Source organism: Eurypyga helias, unplaced genomic scaffold (assembly GCF_000690775.1).
Source record: "Eurypyga helias isolate BGI_N326 unplaced genomic scaffold, ASM69077v1 scaffold16378, whole genome shotgun sequence".
NCBI lineage: Eukaryota > Metazoa > Chordata > Aves > Eurypygiformes > Eurypygidae > Eurypyga > Eurypyga helias.
Window position 1 is genome coordinate 26,953 of NW_010269048.1, and position 20,611 is coordinate 47,563.

The 20,611-nt window shown below is 39.9% G+C and overlaps 1 protein-coding gene across 1 annotated transcript; it reads right to left on the minus strand.

Annotated features, from left to right (window-relative positions):
• Nucleotides 1–17,313: 17,313 nt before the first annotated feature.
• On the minus strand, nucleotides 17,314–20,507 carry SLITRK2 (SLIT and NTRK-like family, member 2). The gene has a single exon (XM_010157968.1). The coding sequence runs from the start codon at nucleotides 20,505–20,507 to the stop codon at nucleotides 17,934–17,936; it is 2,574 nt and encodes an 857-aa protein (XP_010156270.1). The 3' UTR covers nucleotides 17,314–17,933.
• Nucleotides 20,508–20,611: the final 104 nt, after the last annotated feature.

The window sequence follows — 20,611 nt, forward strand, 5'->3', positions numbered from 1 at the left end:
ATCCTATCGGGAAACAGACGTAAAAAGAGTCAGATCAGCATAAGCTAACCTCTGTAACCCATTCCTGACCCTGACACATGCAGCACTCTGTGCAATCCCGTGCTCAGCATGAGATGCGACATGAGAGAGTCTTTTCTCTAGTGCAGCGACTCAGCTTTGCATTCCCAATCTCTTTTTTGAGCAAAGAGGTTCAGAAACAGCAGCCAGGTCCAAAGTCTGTTCAGTGTCCAGGTGCTCAGGAAAGCTAGATAAGGCCCTTAGAGTACGGATGAGCAGAAACTTTCCTGTTGGTTCAAGGAGGTAGGAGACTGGCATTAAGTTTCACTTAACCCATCGCATGTAAGCAGTTCACGGAACACGTTAACGTGTGGGTCAGTCGTGCAGCTGTACAAACCATGTTTCTGTATGGGGCGCCAGGCAGGTATGAGGCACTGGCAATGTGAAGGCTGGGGTTTTGCTGCAACTGATTGGGATTCTGGATTGTACGTCCAGTTTCCAGAGGGTCTCTCACTCCTGATTTTAGCTTTAACTAACAAGTGATTCCTGTCTTCTCTTCTCTTATTCAGAGGATGTCATTGACCGTATGTATTTCAAGCAACTGCAGCAGTCCTACTAAATTTAGTCACAGTTCCAAATATACATAGAGTATCATACCCATTATGCCCTCATTCTGTCATATTTGCTTGAAATGTATGTATCTGTATATTAGGTAGTTTCATCCTGACTAAAAAAATTATAAAAAGCAGAATTAACTGTTTCTCAGTGTTCAGACAGCTTCATTCTGTGAGTACTGTTAAAAAATGAAAATAATTGTATTGAGATCAGAGAGAATTATCTCACAGGCATGCTAATATTGTTTTCACTATAATTTTGTTTCACACATATTTTGTTGTACTGGTACTTTTAAAACCTCCTAGTCTAATGGAAATTTGGTAAAAAGAGTAAACGCTTTAAAAGATGACTAAATAAATGGGAAATAATTGAATGGACTTGCTGAATGGCAAACTTCATGTATCTCTTCTGTCAGTCAGGGCCAGAAAGGCTTTGTGTATTTCCCACAAGTACAGACACAAGATATTAAGTTGGCGCCTTAACCACAAAAATGCAGATGCTTGACTGGCCATGGCATGAAGTGGGTTTTTATGGCTTCTTACAGGCTGTTAAAGATCTTGTTCAGTCTAAAGCCACTAACAGGAGAGAGAAAGAGTGATTTCTCTATTTGAAAGAGGGCAGAAGGTCAGAGGCACTGAAGGCTGTCATTTCAGTCTGTGTAATATGTGCTTCTAAGTCCTGTGGAAATCTCTGGGAGTTATGTGTGTGAGACGATGTCAATCCTGCTGCATCCGATGGCAAAATTTCCACTTATAACACTGCTGTTAAAATAGGCTCTTATTAAGTATATTTTTATTTTGGAAAAGTAGGAAATGTGCATGTATCTCTTGAAACTTTTGTGTATTCACTTAATCTGGCACTAAGATTTAAGGAGCTTCTTAAAAAGCAGTTTTAAACTCAAATCTAGGTTCCTGAACTGAACTGCAAAATCTTTCAGCAGCAGAGATTTGCTGAGCAGCAGAGGAAGGTCTGCTCTCTAAGGTGTCCTATCTAGGACACTCATTAAGATTGCTAGTTTTTGCAGGTGCAATGTGGTCTCACTGTGAAGCTGTTCATAGCAAGAATGAGAGGTAAGGCAGAGCTATTCCCTGGCTGAGAAATATGACAGTGCTGAGCAGCCTTCTTCCATGGTGCAGGACCAAAAACCAGTGGCTTGGCACATGCTGCATGGATTAAAATTCTCTTTTCAGCCACAAACTCAGTGTCTCCTTACAAACCACTTTGTTGCTGGGAGGATTTTTAATCATATGAAAGCTTCCTATAATACACCACTGCTGTTCCAGTAAAGTCTTTAATCCCGCTCCTACTGAATTTACATGGACTTCAGTGATAGAGAATTGCATCAAAATGGTGCAACTGGCTTATAATATCTTTGATGGGTGTATTTCATCCTTTCCTCAATATGAAAGAAAAAAATAAAAAGTAGATAATGGGTTGATATTTTTAGAAGAGTTATCCCTACAGCCTGAATTCTCTTCTATACTTAGCATTCCATAGAAAGGAAAGTGAAGGGTATCAAGTAACAAAGAGCAACAGTAACAATACATATTTTACACCTCAATAGCTCTTTCTACCTGAGACTCCCAGAACTCTAAATACTAGCTGATGGAATCTAATGACTTGTGAAAAAAAGGTACACACCCCTTTCTGCAAAGAAGGGAGTAGTTCTGTAATTAATATGACTCATCTGTATGACTTTTAAAGAACTGTCAATTTACCTGATTTCTCAGTTTGAGATTCTTGCTATTGAAGGAAATTAATGACATGCATTTCTGTGCGTTTACTAAATTTACTTTCTACTTGTGTTTGAATTTCCCATGGAAAAATCCTTATCTTCCTTACAGTTCTTCTGGATAAGCCCACAATTACACAATTATTGTATGGATTAATTGCCCTATTTGATAAGTTGCTATCTGAACACATTCTTTTAGTGGAGCCAACATAAATTACCTAGTGGTAGCTATTGCTCTTTTATTTATTTTATGGAAGATAAAAGAGTGCATATATATAAACTGTGAGGCAAGAAGGGCTCACCTAAAGCAAGAGTATAGCCTGCATTGTCTTTCTGTCTCCTTAGTACAAAACACAAGAGTAAAATATGCATCTTTATTATTACAGAGAGCAAGTAATAAAAGAGAATGATTATTTACTTGTTATAGAAAGTAATGTCCATGGCTTTCCAAATGAAGATTAATGGTGTTGAATCTGTAAGATGTTTAAAAGCCCGGTAAGGAAAGTCTTTATTTGAGGCATTGTATTACACTTTTTGTCAGTATGGCTCACAAGAGGTGGATAGATGCCAGTCTGTTTGGGGAGGGGGGTCTAGACATCTCTGGCTACTTGATCATTTATCTGTCCTTGACTTCTGCAAAAGGAGTGACTAGAAGTCATACAGTACAAACTGGGATGGCTGCAGGGGCAACTTTTTCCTTATGTGAGCATCTCAGAAAGGCTGCTCAGCTACTCAGATTTGGGTTTCACCTTGGGAGCTGGGACAGAGGCCTCAAAGGGTCATGAGGATTGTTCGTCCTTCCTGAACTGACTGTTCCTTAATTGCCTGAGGCACTGTTTATCTGGACAAATGTGATTGGTGACAAAACAGCAGCAAATGAAAGAAGAGATAAATAACCAAATTTTACAAAGTCACATGTGTAACAGTATCTCTTCATGTTTGTACTGATAGAGTAAAATGGGCATTTAGGCATTTTCTGTAATTGCTCAGAACTTTAGAAACAGAGGAGCATTAGCTGCTTAAAAATACTTTGTATTTCTTTATGACCAGCTGTTCAAGAGGTAATTTATGGTTTGGCTACACACTTAGACACCAGTAAGCCTTTGAAAATGCTACCTATTCCTTCCAAGCAGTTATGTTAACAAAAGCACAGGTTAAAAATATGGAGTGATTTGTCTCAGTGCGTAGCAGCAAAGTGAGCAAACTCCATAAGCAGTGACTGATATGACAGACAACAGAACATAAAGCCATGGGTGGCTAAGCAGAATAACTTCAAATACTTTGCTAGATATTCACAGCAACTCTATATGGCTGGTGCTGCCCCAGAGTGATCAACATGAAGATTCGCAACGCTTGGTGGAATCTCTTGCTTGTTCACAATTCAGCGCAAAACCACTCGAAGTTGATTAATGGCAGTAACTCCTAGGCATCTTACAAATTACTTTCTCCTATACTTCTCTTAAATTTAGTTGAATACATGAGACGCATAAGTATTTTTGCTACTCTTTCTGCTGGATCTTTCTCTTTGTGTAAATATACCCAACTGTAGCTTTTAATAGCTAGAAAGGATGTAATTTTCCTGCTGTTGTGACATGTGGTGCCACTAGGGACATAATCTGCTACAAAACCTCACGTGTAGTTGGGCACCTGAGTTCTACAAGGACGACAAATCCCATGCCTGAAAAAGTCCTATTGCCTGCAAGTAGGTAAGGAAGGAGATGAGGACCCAACTCTTAAATATCTATATGGGATTCCAGGATTAGATAAGTGTTGCGAAAAAGATGATTTTCCCAGAAGGAATCTGGGTATAGGCACAGAAAATTTGATACAGCATTATCTGAGCTGAGTATCTTCAAGAAGGAAGGTGGGTGGAGGAGAGTTAAGGGTCAGGGAGCACTGAGAATTTGTGGCTGTTGGCATGAAGGAAAGAGCTGTAGGTTGTAGGGGGCTGCATACCACTAACTGTATTCCCATCTTATAAAAAATTAGTTTATATGAGAGAACATTTCTTTCTTAATTCCCCTGATCCTTTGTTTTTTTTTTCCCTTGACAAGAGTTTCACCTTGCCTTTAAAGCATGGACAATTTTTTTGTTTCTAATGCCTGAAGATCCGTATGGATTAGACCTGAAAAAAAACCTGCTTTGGTGGTTTCATCCATTTCCTGTTCAATAGAACTTTCATCTCTTAATTTAACTTGAAGAGAAGACTAGTCTAACTAACTCACAAAGGCATAAATAGTGTGCAGACAATTACGATTTGCTGAGGTGGGTGAGATGAATCAACTTGAGGAGGGGCTGATTTATTCTGTTAACTATAAAAAGAACACTGATGATTAAACTAGACAAGACACCTCATGCTTAGGTAGCTATTGTTAAATTACATGAATGACAAAATCAAACAGCAAAAAAAGCAACATTTATTATAGAAAACCACCCGTGGAGAAGATAATGCTTACAGTTCATCTGTCAAAGGACCCTCTGTTACTATCACTGGAGTCTAAATCTTTTGCTGCACTGGACTAGGGAGTACAGCACTGCCCTGTTTTGTACAGAGATCATAAATTCTGTACATTAAAAGGGCAGATCAGTGTGCAATTTTGAAGAATAAATCAAGCACTGATTCCAAGGGAGCAGCTTTACTTAAAAATTGATAGTGCAATGTAACCCACTTTATTCCAAGGGCAGAGAGAGTCCAGTGTTTTTTTCTGTCACCCATGATATCAGAAAGCTCTTGGAGAAAAGGTCAGTTCATGAAGAAGACAGGGCTCATATGTTCCTTCACTTTTGAGGTCACCAGGGAGTCCCATCTCCCTAAGTCTCCTGTTCAGGATGGTCTTTCTTATATACTTGGAACAGATGAAAATTTATCTCAGTCTAGAAATGCAAGGCTGTTTCTGTGGCATTTCCCATCTTTTTCCCCCCCCCGCCCCTTTTTAAAAACAGGTTGATTTCTGAACATGGTATTGTTCATCATAGAAGACAAAACCCATTGGAACACAGTACCATGTGTTGGAGTATTAACAGGAGAAGAGCTAAACTATTTAAAGTAGTTGCCAATGATTGCCATCCCATGGGAAACAACACTTACTAATAACATGGTACTGGCAACATGTGTTCATCCACAGGGGTGGGGGTCTGCATTCAGAATAACATCTTTTCATCCAGTAGAACTTCACCCCATGCCTCCCCCCAATATCTTCAAATTCAGTGGCAAAGTGTGAGGCTTATTTGTTCGGCCAGTCAGGTCCCTCAAAAGAAGGCAGTGCCAGAATTTGCTTCCCATGTTTACATGTACGCTATGCACAGTGTGAGCTATTTCAGTGAGTAAATTTGGGAGAACTCCAACTCAGCACGAGTAACCATGAAAAAATCCCAAACCTTTGGAAACTGTAGGAAACCTGTGATCTGTGATTTTCTGGTGGCAGCAGTTCCCAAGTCCTTCCTTGTATATAACCATTTTAATATTTATCTTCCTCTGTGCCCTTGTTTAGATGCCTCACTTATTTTTAATTTGCTTTAATAATAGTGACAGCTTATTCAATGCAGTGAGATTAGGAGGATCAGGGCAGACTCCTAGGACTCTCTTGAGGCGAGTTGTGTGTGCTGTTCACACTTCTCCAGTCAGCTGAAACCCAGAGCACTCCAGACTGAATTCCTTAGCCTTGGGATTTCGACCAGCCCTTTGAATTTCTTATCAAATTAGCCAAGATTAAGAGAATGTAGACAGCTTTCAATGAGTAGACAGCATCCCGCTGCAACTGACTGAATGTGCATGCTCTGCAGGCAGTTCTTGAGGAAGAAAAAAGGCCAGGTGCCTGCTCTCTGGTTTGGTTATGCCAAAGCCCACCAAAGCCTGACTGTGGAACGTGGCATGGCATGTCGTGCTGGAGGAGCCTGTCTCCATATGTGAGTGAGGGGATCCCTCCTAGGAGATGAGCGCTCTCCTTCTTGGTGGCCTCGACCTTTTCTTTGGGGCTGTACGTCTGTGTCTCTGTTGCAGTTCCACTTGTCCCTCACTTCCCCTTTGCAGCTTGGACCTTACTCTGCCTGACTGCTGAGCCCAGAGGCAACAAAATTTAACTTACCAATTCAATTAATGAGCAAAATTCAACATATCAGAGAACTAGCATTGCAATCAACATTGAAATCCATGGTGCTAAATGGAGTTACTTCAGCTAAGAGTATAGCCCCTGTTATTTCCACATTCATATTTTATTAATTTGGAATAAACTGTTATAGGTATTATTAAATTGGAATCTCATATAATGGCAAGTGTTCTGGAAAGACTTTGGGAAGGTTTGAAAAGTTTTGTTAATTTTGCTCCAAGCTTTCACAGCTTTCAGTGTGGCTTATTCACAAAGCTAAATTTAGAGGATTAACACCGCTCTCCTCACGGTACTCTGTTTACTAAGGGAATGTTGGTCAAAGGGAGAGAAGTGGACGACTTCAAACTTTTCATGTCATTGCTACTTACAGAACAAATAATCCATTGGCAGGGTAAGAGCCTGAAGAGGAAGAAAAGCAGCTTTCTATCTATTGTGCAATAAATCAAAAGGTTCCAGTTAATTTCTTTGAGTGTTAGCAAAACCACTTAATCTAGGATTTCAAAGGGTGATCAAAACTATTTTCAATTATTCCTGACTTGCACTTGTATCATTCCAGACTGAGCTGAGTCTTTTTCCCTAGTCCATTTCTTTATTTAAAGGCAAGAGAAAGAAGAGAAAGAAGTGAATTTCAATGATCAGAATCCCAGTGTGTGGGAAATATGACTTCAATCCTGCCACTGGAAAGTCTGAATAAGACCAAATAATTACAAGTTCTTCACTAATAAAAAGCTGAGGAAAAAAGAAACAATAACCGAACATTTTCAGAAATTGGATTGTCGTTATCTGTAATAATACAGGAAACTTATCCATTGTGAAAAGAGCAAGCCTAATTCTAATGGAGCATAAATATTTGCATGATAATAAGGTTATGTATTTTAGATTAAGACAATGTATTGTTCACAAAGAAGAAGAAACAGCTGTGGCCATCCTTGAGAAAACATGACTTTTTAAATGTGACTTTGTGAATGTTCCAAGACTTCAGCAGTTTTCTTTGAAAGTACATTTACTGCTACAGTGAAGTTGCCATTGATTACAGCCTCACATCCAAACTCTGAGGGTGGCAGCATAGCTATGCAAGAGTTGTTAAGTAGCTTTGTTCAGAATAAGTAAGTAGTCCCAAATAGAGAACACAAAAATATGCCTTTCTGGCTCACTACTTTGTATTACTAACTCTAAGACTGTAAATTAAAAGGGTTTGTAAAGCACCAAATGCATAAATGTATCAACCAAAGAGTTTTATTGCATAAATTATTCATTTTCATCCCAAAATGAACTATCTGGTCAACTTTCAAACATGTCTTTTCTAAAATGTGACTAAAAATTCCAAACCAGCAGCAAACTGCACTGGTTTGAAAGCAGTGAAATTTAAGTGAAAAACATACTGCATTGCTTACAGTGCTGATCCATTATCAGTGTATGTTGATTGCTTAGGTTAAGAGGTCTATAAAATAAAGTGGCTGCATCCTCAGCAATTATAAATAATTACATGGATGTTTATGGAGCTAAACACTATTTACAGCAGCAGAGGATCTGGATGTCCTTACTTAAATAATAACCTCTGTTATTCTTAGGATAGAAAAGTTAACACTTAAAATCTCTAAGATGAACACATTACAAGGATAATTGAATGTTTACATTCCTTGATCCAGATTTTCTCCCAAAACTTAAAGAGAAAAGTCTTTTGAAGGCCTATTTGAACTACAGCGTTTGGTGTACTGCTGGTCCAGGACAGATGGCTTATACTGTGTTGCCAGAAATATTTTGTGGTGTACCATGTTTCTTGTGTTCTGTATAAACAGCCTCTAAACAACTGCCAATTATCTAGAAATATAAAATTGTGCATGGGATCAGAGCACTTACCATACCCAGCCAAAAAACCCCATGTCATTTACAGTCTTGAAACCAGGAACAATTGTTCACGTGTCCCATTTTATGAATCAGTAAGGCAAGTGAGAGTATCAGTCTTAGCAGTCCCAAAGACTGGTGTAGATTTACAAGGTTTAGCTTTTGTAAAACTAAAATTTTTGGATTTTAGGCAAGCACAAAATCTAAACCTAAACCAGAATAACATGCCTAGTTGGTGTGTGCAGTTTAGGCAGTTAATGAAAAGCCAGTTTAAAAGTGGAGGTGAAATTGTGTTTCTGCTGCACTGAATGGACACGCTGCCGCAGATTCTTGTAGCACATAGTCCTACATTTACAAATCAGCTCTCTGTTGCATGGAAGCATTCTCAGATTTCTAGGCACGACTTGTCCATGTAGATTCTGTAAGACTGACTGTGGAAAATGGTGGGCTTTCCAACACAAGTAGCTGGATTTTAAATTATGTGGCTGGGCTGTAATATGGAAAAAAATGCCTACACTATACATTCAATGGACAAGAGAATTATTACGGTAAATATTGAGTAGTAAAAGGAGATGTTGCAATGTACAGGGAGGAGAGAGAGAAAAGGAAAGTTGAATTAGTTTCTTTCTCTCCCCAGAGTGCCAGGTTCTTATTTCAGCAGTTGTCTGCCACTCAGAGCCTCTTTCGGCTCACTTACTAGCATAAAAGCTGACTGCAATAGCTAAACTGACTTCATGCAGAAAAAAAGGTGAATAAAAAATAACTGGTATGCTAAAACTATTGTTGAAAGAATTTTATAGGGCAGAATAGAGACAAGGTGATTCAACTCAGCTGGAGAGGAAAAATTTAGGAGATGGGATACTGTGAATTTTTAACAGTTTAAAACCAAACTGTAGCACTTTTTCTCCCCCCATTTCATTCCATGTATGTCATCCCTTTTTACAAGGAGATAGTATTTTTTTCCCTGTACAAGGTAATCTTCATGGTCTGTTTTACACTGTAAAAACCAAAACCCAAACTAAATCTGAAATGTACACACCGCATTCTTAGATCAGAGTAACACATGCCAAGTAAAGAAGCAGTAGACTATTGCTGTATTTGGATAAAGCTATAAAGCCATAAACACTGGCTCTGAAAAACAAGTATGCCTAACATTTCTCATGAGTAAATCTCACCAGCCCAAGGTGGAAAGTATCATCCTCCTCATTTAATGATGCAGAAATTAAAGCATGGGGACACAGGTATGCCTTGTGCAAGGTCACTGGCAGAACTAAAAAGAGAACACGAATTTCTCAGTTCCCAGCAAATCAGCTCATAACTAGGCCCACTGCCTCCCTATCTAGAGCAAATAAATATATACAATAGTATAAACAATCCTTGATAATTCAATTTTAGGCATTCACTTTGAATTATCCATTAGGACTACAGCTAGGAATTATTCCCACGCAATATTTGGAGAACAAAGAGAAGCCGTGGAAAACATAAGCCACCAGCAAACAAATTTGTAAACATTGCATTATGAAAAAGAAGGCCACATTAATAAGTAAGAATTATCCACTCGGTTCTGGTAAGTAGCTTACGAATTAGATGGAATGGTAAATATGGTCTCAGAAAACACAAGCTAAAACCACTGTTAATTAAAGTGTGAACTGTAGCATTAAGCATTTTCCCCACTATCATTGTCTTTTCACACAAACCATGCTTATGTCTAAATTGCACTAAATCTGGTATAACTTTAAGGCTGGGATTTCTCAACTGTCCAAAATAATTGCCTGTCCAGTTCCCTTAGCCATCAGAAAAGCAGCCTGTGTACCATTTCCCTTTAGAAGTTTTGCATAAAACAGGCATTTGTGTAAACTCTTTGAATTACGAGCGCTGAAGTCCTTAGCTTTCTGGCAGTCACCTTTTAACATCTTCTTAACATTTAAGACAAATATAATCTACCTTTCATTTCCCCCTCCCCCCTTTTTTTTCCCCACTATCTTGCATAAAAAGGCAAAAAAAAAACCCACAACAGTGTTGTTATGCTTCTTTTGATTCACTAATAAACATCATAAGCCCCTCTGAGACCTTCAGGAAAAGAAGCCCAGAAAATTTGAAAGGCTTTTCCCAACCTCTAACCCCTTCTTCTCTTTTTTCTATTGTAAGCAAGCATGTAAGCTGAATATTGTAAGGTTTTCCACAGATACTTATTAGTGTGCATGTGTTTCAAGTTGGAATACATCTGAATAGAAGCAACCGCTCAGCAGAACACAGCAGATGTGATGGGAGCAGTAAAGATTTGGTAAAGCTTTGCTCGCTTGAGTGGATCACTGAGTTTCTGAAGCTCTTCTGAGCAGTTCAAGCCTCAGCTGCCCTGGTACTTGAGGAACTTGGCTACTTGTGAAAGAAGATAAAAAACAAAGACTTAGCTGAACATGTTTCATTTGTCCTCCATAGCAAGAACACAGTCAGAAATAATCAAAAGTTAGCAGAAATATAATAAACTTGAAATCCCAAGCAAAACCTCACCCTCTCAGGAGCAGGAGAGGTGATAGCAGTTAAGATTTTGGTCACACTTTGAGCCAAAAGGTCACATCATGGAGTACTCAAAAATTACTGAAAAACTGATACTCAGTGACTCAGGTATAACCTTAGAGTATGCTGAGTTATATGAATAAGCCAAGCCTTCAGTCTGGAAAACTCCCAAATAGCGTTTTAAGAGACAGTAAGAGGACATTACCATTTTCCTTTCTCCTCTGCCACTCACACTTCGGTGAGTTCAGTGACTGCCTGTATTTTGTGAGATTCTTGTCACCGGTGCCAATCCCAGGGAACTCCACTGGAGCCACCCATGTGTAAAGCTACCAAAGGTACTCTGCATCTACATCTGAATTGCTCAGATTTAACTGTACTGAAACCTTTAAAAGCCCCTGGGACAACTCTGCTTTGGTATTATGTTGTTTGTTCTTTTGTGATTAGAAGAGAATTTATGTAGTTATTACATCTTCACAGTTTTCTCAAAATTTTCTGTTTGTTTTAGCTGTCTAGCTAAGACACTAGCATGTACCAAGTCAGTAACCAATCCCTGGGGAGAAGGAAAAAATTTTCCAGCATGGGGAAAATAATGCCTCAATTCCAATTCTTCTGCGTCTCAGAACAAAAATCAAGATGTCTTAAAACAGACTCTGTCATATTATCAGTAATCTCAAGGGGATTTTTTTTCCAGGTTTTTGTATGAAAATAGGTCCTGTCTCAAGAAGAGATAACTGCAACAGGTCTATATACATTAGCTGTGCATTTCAATACAGACAGCATTCTTAAAATGACTGTACTGCCTCCTACTCAGAAGATAATTGGTACCTAACACTTCTGACTCTGGGGAGCAATGCAAGTGCAGCACGAGAAAAGAAGATCCAAGGAATCTCTGTTGCTAAGATGCAAATCTATACTTGTCCTGTCATAGAATCACAGAAAGGTTTGGGTTGGAAGGGACCTTAAAGACCATCTAGTTCCACCCCCCCTGCCATGGGCAGGGACACCTTCCACTAGAGCAGGTTGCTCCAAGCCTCATCCAGCCTGGCCTTGAACACTTCCAGGGATGGGGCATCCACAGCTTCTCTGGGCAACCTGTTCCAGTGCCTCACCACCCTCGCCGGGAAGAATTTCTTACTGATATCCAATCTAAACCTCCCCACTTTCAATTTAAACCCCTTATGCCTTGTCCTATCACTACAAGCCCTTGTAAAAAGTCCCCCCCAGCTTCCTTGTAGGCCCCCTTCAAGGGGGGGTCAAGATCCTGTCACCATACAGAATCTTGATGTCCCACTGCAGACACTTCGTAATATTGGTGTAATTTCTGTCATGCTGCAAATAGGAGTTTACATTATTTTGATTTCTAAATGGTAGCGCCACCTCCCTTTCTAAGATCAGCAACATTGTTTTGCATTGCTCTTGTTTTGTAACTAGCCACGTATATTGATGGGAACAGTTGCTGGAAAGTTAGTTTTTATAAAGGACCTTGGAAGTTAAAGACTATGGTGTTAATTACACAAATGGTTAATTCATTGTCCTTTTTAAATTAGCAGTAAGAAAGATTCAGAAATACTAGCTCTGTTCTTCTAAACTTCACCTTGATTACTTTTTCAAGCCTAACACATTACCAGTGGTAAAACAGATGCATGCACAAAGATGGTAACAATCAGAGATGAGAACCAAATCCTGGACACTTCGGTTACCTGAGCATCCTTAAAGATAATGGAGGTGCATCTGGTCTCTATTTTCATCCTTGCAAATGTTTAACAGCACGTAAAAAAAGCTGCTGCTGTACTCAAATGAGGGCCCTCTGTGTTTACGATCTCAGGAAGAAAACCAGTTTTATGATGTCTTATTTTTAAAACTTCACTCATATGCTTCCGTCTATTTGGTCTTTAGAATGACTGCATTTCTGCAGCTCCAACATTTCTTTCATTCAAAATTATCTATTCATCTGTTCATAAACATGTCAATCCACTGGTTCAAAAAAATCCAACCAAGCCTCCAATAACAAAAAAACCCAACAAAAAAACTTTTCATTAATCCACCTCCCTCATTAGCTAGGATTAAAAACCTTAGTCAAAATGATTGGCCTTCTGCCCAGAAAAGCTATGAGATCAATAATCCAAACAGACTTAATGATCTTCTTAGAAAAGGATAACTTTTGTACTTCCCCTACAGAACACTTTGAAAAAGTGGAGGGAGAAACAAGAAATGTCACATCATCTGCAGAAGTTAATTTATCTGTAGGTTTGGAGCTATTCAGCTGGGGGAGGGACTTTGTGATATAGGGGTTTTTTCTTCCCTCTCTACTAAATGACATTTACTGTCTGCAAAAACAGTAATACGAAAAATCACAAACTGTGTCCATGATTAGCCTGTAAGAGCCTATGAAGTTTCATTAACATTTCCAGTATCTTATTTCACTCATGAGCAGTTTAAAATTATGGCATTTGTATTCCTATACAAGACGAGTATTCTTTAAGACTTTCATTTAGGCAATTTAACTTGTTGGTATCCTGATGCTGACACTACTAATTACAGCTTCTAACTTTAAAAAGTTTGATTTTTATTTTACAAACTAAAGTGTTAATGGGAAGAAAAAGAAAACCACACTAAACCCCCCTGTATTGTTCTCTATCAGCACAAGGTGGTGATACAAAAAGCGTTTGATTGAAAGAGGCTATAAACACCACCGGGAACATTTCCCTCATGGACAGAATGGAAATGTCTTGGGGTAGAGACTGACAGATACTCGGCAGAGCCTGTATGTTACCTGTGGCTGTGCTAGAAAATGGTCAGGCTTGGCTGACTTCAGCTATGCGGGAATTAGTTATCTCATCAGTGATCATCATCTATCCAATCTACAGCTACTGGGAAAAAAGCAGGCATATTTGTAGCCCAACCCTTGACATATATTTTGGGAGAAAATAAATCACCTTCGAATGGTCTGGGTTTGGGGTTTTTTTTTTTTTTTTTTTGCTATTTACTTTACAGACCCTACAAAACCAGTTTAGGTCTTAAATTTTAGTAGCTAATTTTGCCAAGATTAACCCATGCTGAAGACAACTCGCTGAAATTACAGCAAAGTCTGATGTGATGCCAGCAGTTTCAGATAGCTCATCCATTTATTCTTACTCAGAAATGCTACTTGCATAGCCAGGGTTGGCACATGGGAAATCCTGCGTGGAAGCTGAAATGCTATTTGATCTTACCATTCTCTCCTCTGCTCAGTGAGTGGAAGAGGAAGCAGCTATGCAGACCTTCCTCTGACATACCTCAGGAATACCACTGGCATCAGGTGACTCGTTTCACATGGGGCTATTCAGCAATGTCAGGGGAGAAGGGCTGAGCTCTCAGTTGAGCGGGGACATCCACTCCCTTCAAGGCTGAAATAGGTCCTCCAGAGCTAGCAAGGGAAAAAAATGAGATCCCAGGGGGACAGGTATGAGGGGAAAAGTTGAGGCTTGGGAAGCAGATAATGGAGGTGAGGTGGGGACTAAGCAAATGTTGGAACCCAAAAGGATGAAATCTGATGGAAGAGAGAGACTACAGATAGGAGGACTACCAGCAGGCACTTGGGGTGGCTCTGCGGCAGACTTGAGAATCCAGATAAAAAGCATGGACCCTTTTGCAAAACATGACGTTTGTTTTGTAGGGAGAAAAAGGGAAGACGATTAACCTGTCATCCTCGGGCATGTTGTGTTGCAAGCAAAGCCACAGCATCATCCCAGGAGGTAGATATCTGCCTAGGAACTGTAGGGCAATCTGGGCACAGTAGTGTAAAGTTAACATCTCTTTCCATTTTGCCACTGAAGTTCCCTATTGAAATCCAGTTTCTAAGATCATTGCTACTTTGAGCTTACACAGAAAGATCTATTAAAAAATGTGTTGCATGGGAAGTGTAGTGCCCTCATTTGGACAGGAGATAACCGAATAGTTTTAACAGTCTGGACTGTTACTGTTTCTGTAAAGGTCATTTAGTCCACCTTCACAAAAGAAAACTTAGGAAGAAAGAAAACTATTTGCATCCCATTTTCCTGAGGAAAAAACCATTTTGCTAACCTGGTTACATAATTTTCACTGTTCAACTTTTCAAAGTATGTAGGAAATTTTTTTTAGCCATTACCCAGGCAAGCAGCTCTCCCCTAACAAGCAGCAGCTGCCAGGGCTGCACAGCTAAAGAGACGTAGAGACCTTCTACACAGCACAGCCGACACACTTTCCCTGTTAAACAAATCTCTTTAAGTGTAACTGGAAAAAATCTCCTTCTCTCTCACCTAGACACACTATGAAAAGAATTGCTTAATAGATGTCAGCTAAAGGGTATAAAAACAAACCTAAAAGATCTACAGCAATAATGACTTTTAAGTTGGTACTGGTGATGCAAAATAAAATATAGTCGCTAAATAAATTCCATTAGGAAAGCTAAGGAAACGTAAAGCTACAGCAGCCTCTGTAAAATATGGCTGGGCTACCAAAGCAAACATGTGAAGACAGTCTGAGAGTGGAAAACAAGATAAAGTTACCAAAAGAATAAATTTGCTTTCTTTGCTACTTGCAAACACTTGAAAATGGAAAACATTTTAGTACAAACAATTAGCATTTTTCTGAGAATAAATCCTGTAATTGGTTCTGGTTCACTAGAGAATAATAAACAATAATATCCTAGCTGCTAGATTGCCAGATATAACATGGTACTTGTTTTGCAGGCAATACAAAAATCATACCTGGAAAGGGTTAATAAATTTACTTAAAAATAATACCTCTAATTTCTTAGTGTTTCAGTAATAAACGCTTTTAATTAGCCAGAGAGAGGAGCCATAATAAGACAGGCGCTACTGGAAGCTTTCAAACCAGTACCTCACTCAAAGATGGATGCTTTTCCAGTCAAATGTTCCAAGTTCAACTAATGTGATACCATTTCGCCTCCTTCTTGAAGTGAGACCATTTTGAAGACTGATTCTTCGGTAGTTCATTGCAGCACTTCAGTTTAAAACCTGATATAATGAATGGCCATAGACGCTATGGACTCTAAACATAAAGAATTGACATGTTAGCATATTAATGTACTCAGATGTCACATAAATCATTAGAAGATGGTTTACTGAATGAGTCAGATATCTGGCAATACACATGCAAAGCCTCTTTAGCTCTTAAATATAAAGCAACTTCCTTTTGGCAAAGTCCTGATTAGAACAACATCGATTGTAGTTATTTATAGCTCAAATGCTATTGCTGAAAATTTCTCAAAGTTGTGGATACTGTATTATTAAGCATAGTAAAGCTCTAAAAATCAGTCAGCAGAGGCCACTTCAACCTCCACATGATAATAAAGGATTATTATGTGCAGTAACCTATTTATGAAAAGGAAACAGTGTGCTTCTTTCAGACTCCATCAATTGCTTTAATAAGGAATTGAAAAGCCTGGCCTACTTTATATGCAGATCACCATCCCAGTTGCATAAGGATTTACAATAGACAAAACAAAACTGTTTTTGTTTTAAATAAGGGCTGTTTGTTTAAATCACACAATAATGTTTGCATCTAAAAATTATTTAAAAGCTAATAAGGCTTAATAAAGTTTGACTGTATGCTTGTTAATAAAAATGGTTTCAATATTCTCCAGGAAGGAAATGTAAATTGAAGGTGATAACGTAAAGCTTGGACTAAAAGAGGCCTGAGTTTATGGGAAAGGAGAAGACTTACTGTGTTGGCTCATTGATGGGCTTAAGGAAACCAATGTCGAGAATTGAATTCAGTTAGCTTGAAACATTTTATAGTATTTCAGATAATGAAGTTAATAGTAGTTTTCTCCAGTAGATTAGCATTATTGCAATATCACTTTTGCTTTAGAGACTGAAAACTTGACATAATTTAGGCTACTGAAAGTTAGTGTGATGCACACACTAATTTCTGCTACCTTGATCTGGAGAACACCATAGACACAGGTTCAAATTTTACCTTTGGCATTGGTTCATTTGCCTGTATGATAATAAATTTAATGAGGTGTGGGATGACCCCTGCTGGTGTCCCCACTTATACGAAAAAATATGTATCTGTCAGGAAAAGGACATGCTAATTTCAGTCCAAAAAAGTTACAAATCTAAACTCTGCCATAAAATGTATAAAAATACCTAATTTAGTGTATAAAATCTTATGAGTAATTTTCTCTTAAGTATGAAAGTAACCTTACACCACTGAACATTACTGTGTTAGAGCTGCAATGCGATGTATTAAGAAGGACATTAATTGTTCAGTTCACTATGATATTGAGTTAAACATCTTTTATTAATGAGCTGTTACTCCCAGCTGAGGCATTTGATAACCTCTACTCCATTACTAAATCCTCTCAGTTGATTTCAGTGAATCACTCTAAACAAACCTAGAGGGAAAAAAATACCCCAATAATTTACATTTGAGTCTGTAAGGTCCTAGAACTAGATTAATTTAAAGGGCAGCTTTCCTATATATCAAACCTTCTGATTTAATGCAGCTGACATATAGATCTATTTTACAATTTTTTTTTTAATTTCAAAAATACAACACATTAAAATAGGTTCAATTTATCAAAGCTAAGAGCAACAATTAAGTCATAATGTACTTAAAGTGCAAAGGCACTTTAACACAAAAAAGTGACGCCCAGTGGCTATACATGGTAATTGAAACAGCAGTACCGTATATTATTATTTACAAAAGAAAGTCATAGTCCAGGAAAAAAGATCTTTGGAGATCTTCTACATAACACATTAAGTTTCCACTTTGAAATGAAAAGAAAAAAAACCAAACCAAACCAACAGAAAACACAAAGACCCCCTTCCTCATTTCCTTCTAAATCAAAAAGAATTATGCAAGATCTATTACAGAAAGATACATTTGCAGTGACAGTTCCTACAGAAGGGTCAAAAGCAGAGAGATATAGAAATAACTTAAAGGGAACATTGCAAAAGCAACTCTCTATCCCTGCTATGCTTTAAGAGTTCCATTTCTCTCTCACTCTCTAATTTAAAAAGTGGAAATGTTGGGAATGCGGCAGATGACATCAGCACTGAGTTCAGACTCCATCAAACGTGACTCTGAGCTCATTTTAAAATTTTCCTTTGCCTCCCACCTCCCCCCCTCCCTCACAGCTGACTGATTGCAGTTTGTTTTTCCAGAACTTCGAGGTAGTCTGGTTCTGTTTGTAGCTTTCCTTGGAGTAAAGGATGCTCGGGTTTAGACTGTTCTGCAAAATATTTCCTGGGAGTTCCATATAAAACAGTTTTATTTATCCTGTCCTGATTTTGGCGTCTTGACTCATATGAAGGGGCAAACTGCCTTTTGGGTAAGGTGCAAAAGTTATAATGAACCAATCCTCCGGTGGGGAGTTCCTTGACCCTTTCTGCAATATTTTGATACAGAAGCTCTGGTTCCCTTGGTGAGGATTGCTTTTCCAGTAAGTCAGCTGCACTGATTGTAAATGCAAGACTGGTGGGGTCTTCCTTTTTGTGGTCGAGATTGCTATAGCTAAACTCATGGAGATTCCTGTAATAGGCAACTGGATCCCCTTCCTTTTGCATGTAGATTGGGTTTTGGCACATCTGTCCAACAGGAGGGGGAATGTAGTTATAAACATGACCTTCAGTTTTATCGTGGGTCTCAGTGTTGTAAGACCCATACTGGAGCTGAAATGAACTTATATCTAAGTTGTTTGTACTGCTGGGCATGCTTTGCACGCCCTTCCGGCGCTTAAGGACAAAGACAAACAGGCCTGCCCCAAAACAGACTGACAGGATAAACACAACCAGCAAGCCTAAAATCAATACAGACAGCGGAACTTCCGTGTGTATTTCTGGGTAGATGCTGGGTGAGACACCAAGGAGGTGGGGGGTATCTGTGTTCTGGTTCATGGAGAGGAGAGAAGAATCTGACAGGTTGGGGTTCTCTGGGCAGATGGCTTCTTTGCTCAGGAATTTCAGATGCTCTCCAGAGTGCTTGGTGGGAGACTCGCATATGACTTCGTTGATAACTACAGGGGGACTTGACTGATGGTTGTTCTGGTCAGTGACTTGCTCTATCCAGTTCCTCAGCCCCAGGATGTCACACGTGCAGTCCCAAGGGTTCTCCTGGAGGTCTATCTGAATTAGAGCCGAGAGCTGGTCCAAGACTCCTCTCACAGGCAGGTGTGAAAAATGATTGTTTCTAAGGTTGAGTCGGGTGAGGGATGTGCCGCGAAAGACGTTGTCAGGCAAGGATCTGAGCAGGTTGTTATTGAGAAATAACAGATGAAGATTATTCAGAGCACCAAAGGTGTGTGGCTGTATCTCCTTAATGACGTTGTACTCTAGGTAGAGATATTGCAGGCTGTGCAGCCCGACGAACATAGATGGGTAGAGAACCTCAAGGTAATTGCCATTAAGATAAAGTCTACGTAAACTTGTGAGGTTTGTAAAGGCACCTTCTTGTATCACTGCAATTCTGTTATTTCCCAGATGTAACAAGTCCAAAGAGCTGTACTCTACGAGATCGGTTCTGTAAATGACTTGCAGATAGTTACTGGTAAGGTAAAGTTTCTTTGGACTGGTCGGCCTAGGATTGAGATCGGAGATGTTACTTATCCTTTTCTCTTGGCAGTTCACGTTTAAGCCGTTGTCCGAGCTCTGTGAAGTACAGATGCAGCCAGCTGGGCAGGTGATGGGCACAGGAGACTTTGTCTGGTAAACCATGATAGGTCCGAATATTTGCCTGTCTTTTGACACAGTGACACGGGGTGTGGGGCGGTTCCTGGTTTTGGGTGGCCGGCTGGGTTTTGGGGCTCTGGTGGGATTGATGGCAGAGTTGGCTGTGGGCAACAGCTTTGAGATGTGGGGGTCTGAGAGGACAGGGTGTTTTTCCCTCTGGTTCGAATCACTGGAGCTTTTCCTAGGGCAGAGATCTTGCCTGGTGAGCTGGGTCACATCTTTCCCATGAAGTCTGAAGGGGGTTTCACAGACTATCTCGCCCACAAACACGGTGATGGTGTCTAGCCAGGCCTTGAGTGGCAGCAAGTCGCAGGTGCAGTTCCAAGGGTTTTCCTCCAGCTGGATTTCCATGATGCCTCCAATGTGCTCCAGCACACCAGCAAAAGGCATCATCTTCAGCCGGTTCCCCCGCAGGTCCAGGTGAGTGAGGAGCACGAAGCGGAAGACATTGCTGGGCAGGGACAGCAGAAGGTTGTCGTTGAGAATCAGCACCTTGAGCTTGTTTAGCTTACTGAAGGCACCCGCCTCAATGGCACTGATGTAATTGTAATCAGCCTGCAGGTACTCCAGACTCTCCAAGCCCAGGAACGTGTCCTCCTTCAGCACTTCCAGCTTGTTGTTATTGAGGTGCAGCCTCTTGAGGGTGCGGAGGCCGCTGAAGGCCCCTGTGCGGATCTCCTGCATGTCGTTGTTGCCCAAGTGGAGGGTCACGGCATTGGAGTAGTTGACGAACTCATTGGGGAACAGGCGGGTCAGCGCGTTCCCATTGAGAAACAGCTGGTAGATCTTGGACGGGGGTGGCAGGAGGAGGCTGACGGTTGTAAATCCTTTGTTTTCACAATTAATGTTCAGCACGTTCTCCTTCTCCTCGCACGGGCAGCGGCTCTTGCTGCAAATGTCTTTGGCAGGTTTGCGACTCTCCGTCTGCGAGATCCCAGCCACTGTTAACAAACTGAGCAACCAAACACCCTTCAGCATCTTTATGCGCCGTCGATCCCCACTTCGGTACGTACAGTCAAACCTTTTGAGACAGGTAAGGAGAGAAAGAAGAAATCCCAGTGAAAACGGCCAGGGGAAGAGGC

Coding starts and splice junctions, on each gene's coding strand:
- SLITRK2 (XM_010157968.1), bottom strand. CDS start 20,507: ATGCTGAAGGGTGTTTGGTTGCTCAGTTTGTTAACAGTGGCTGGGATC.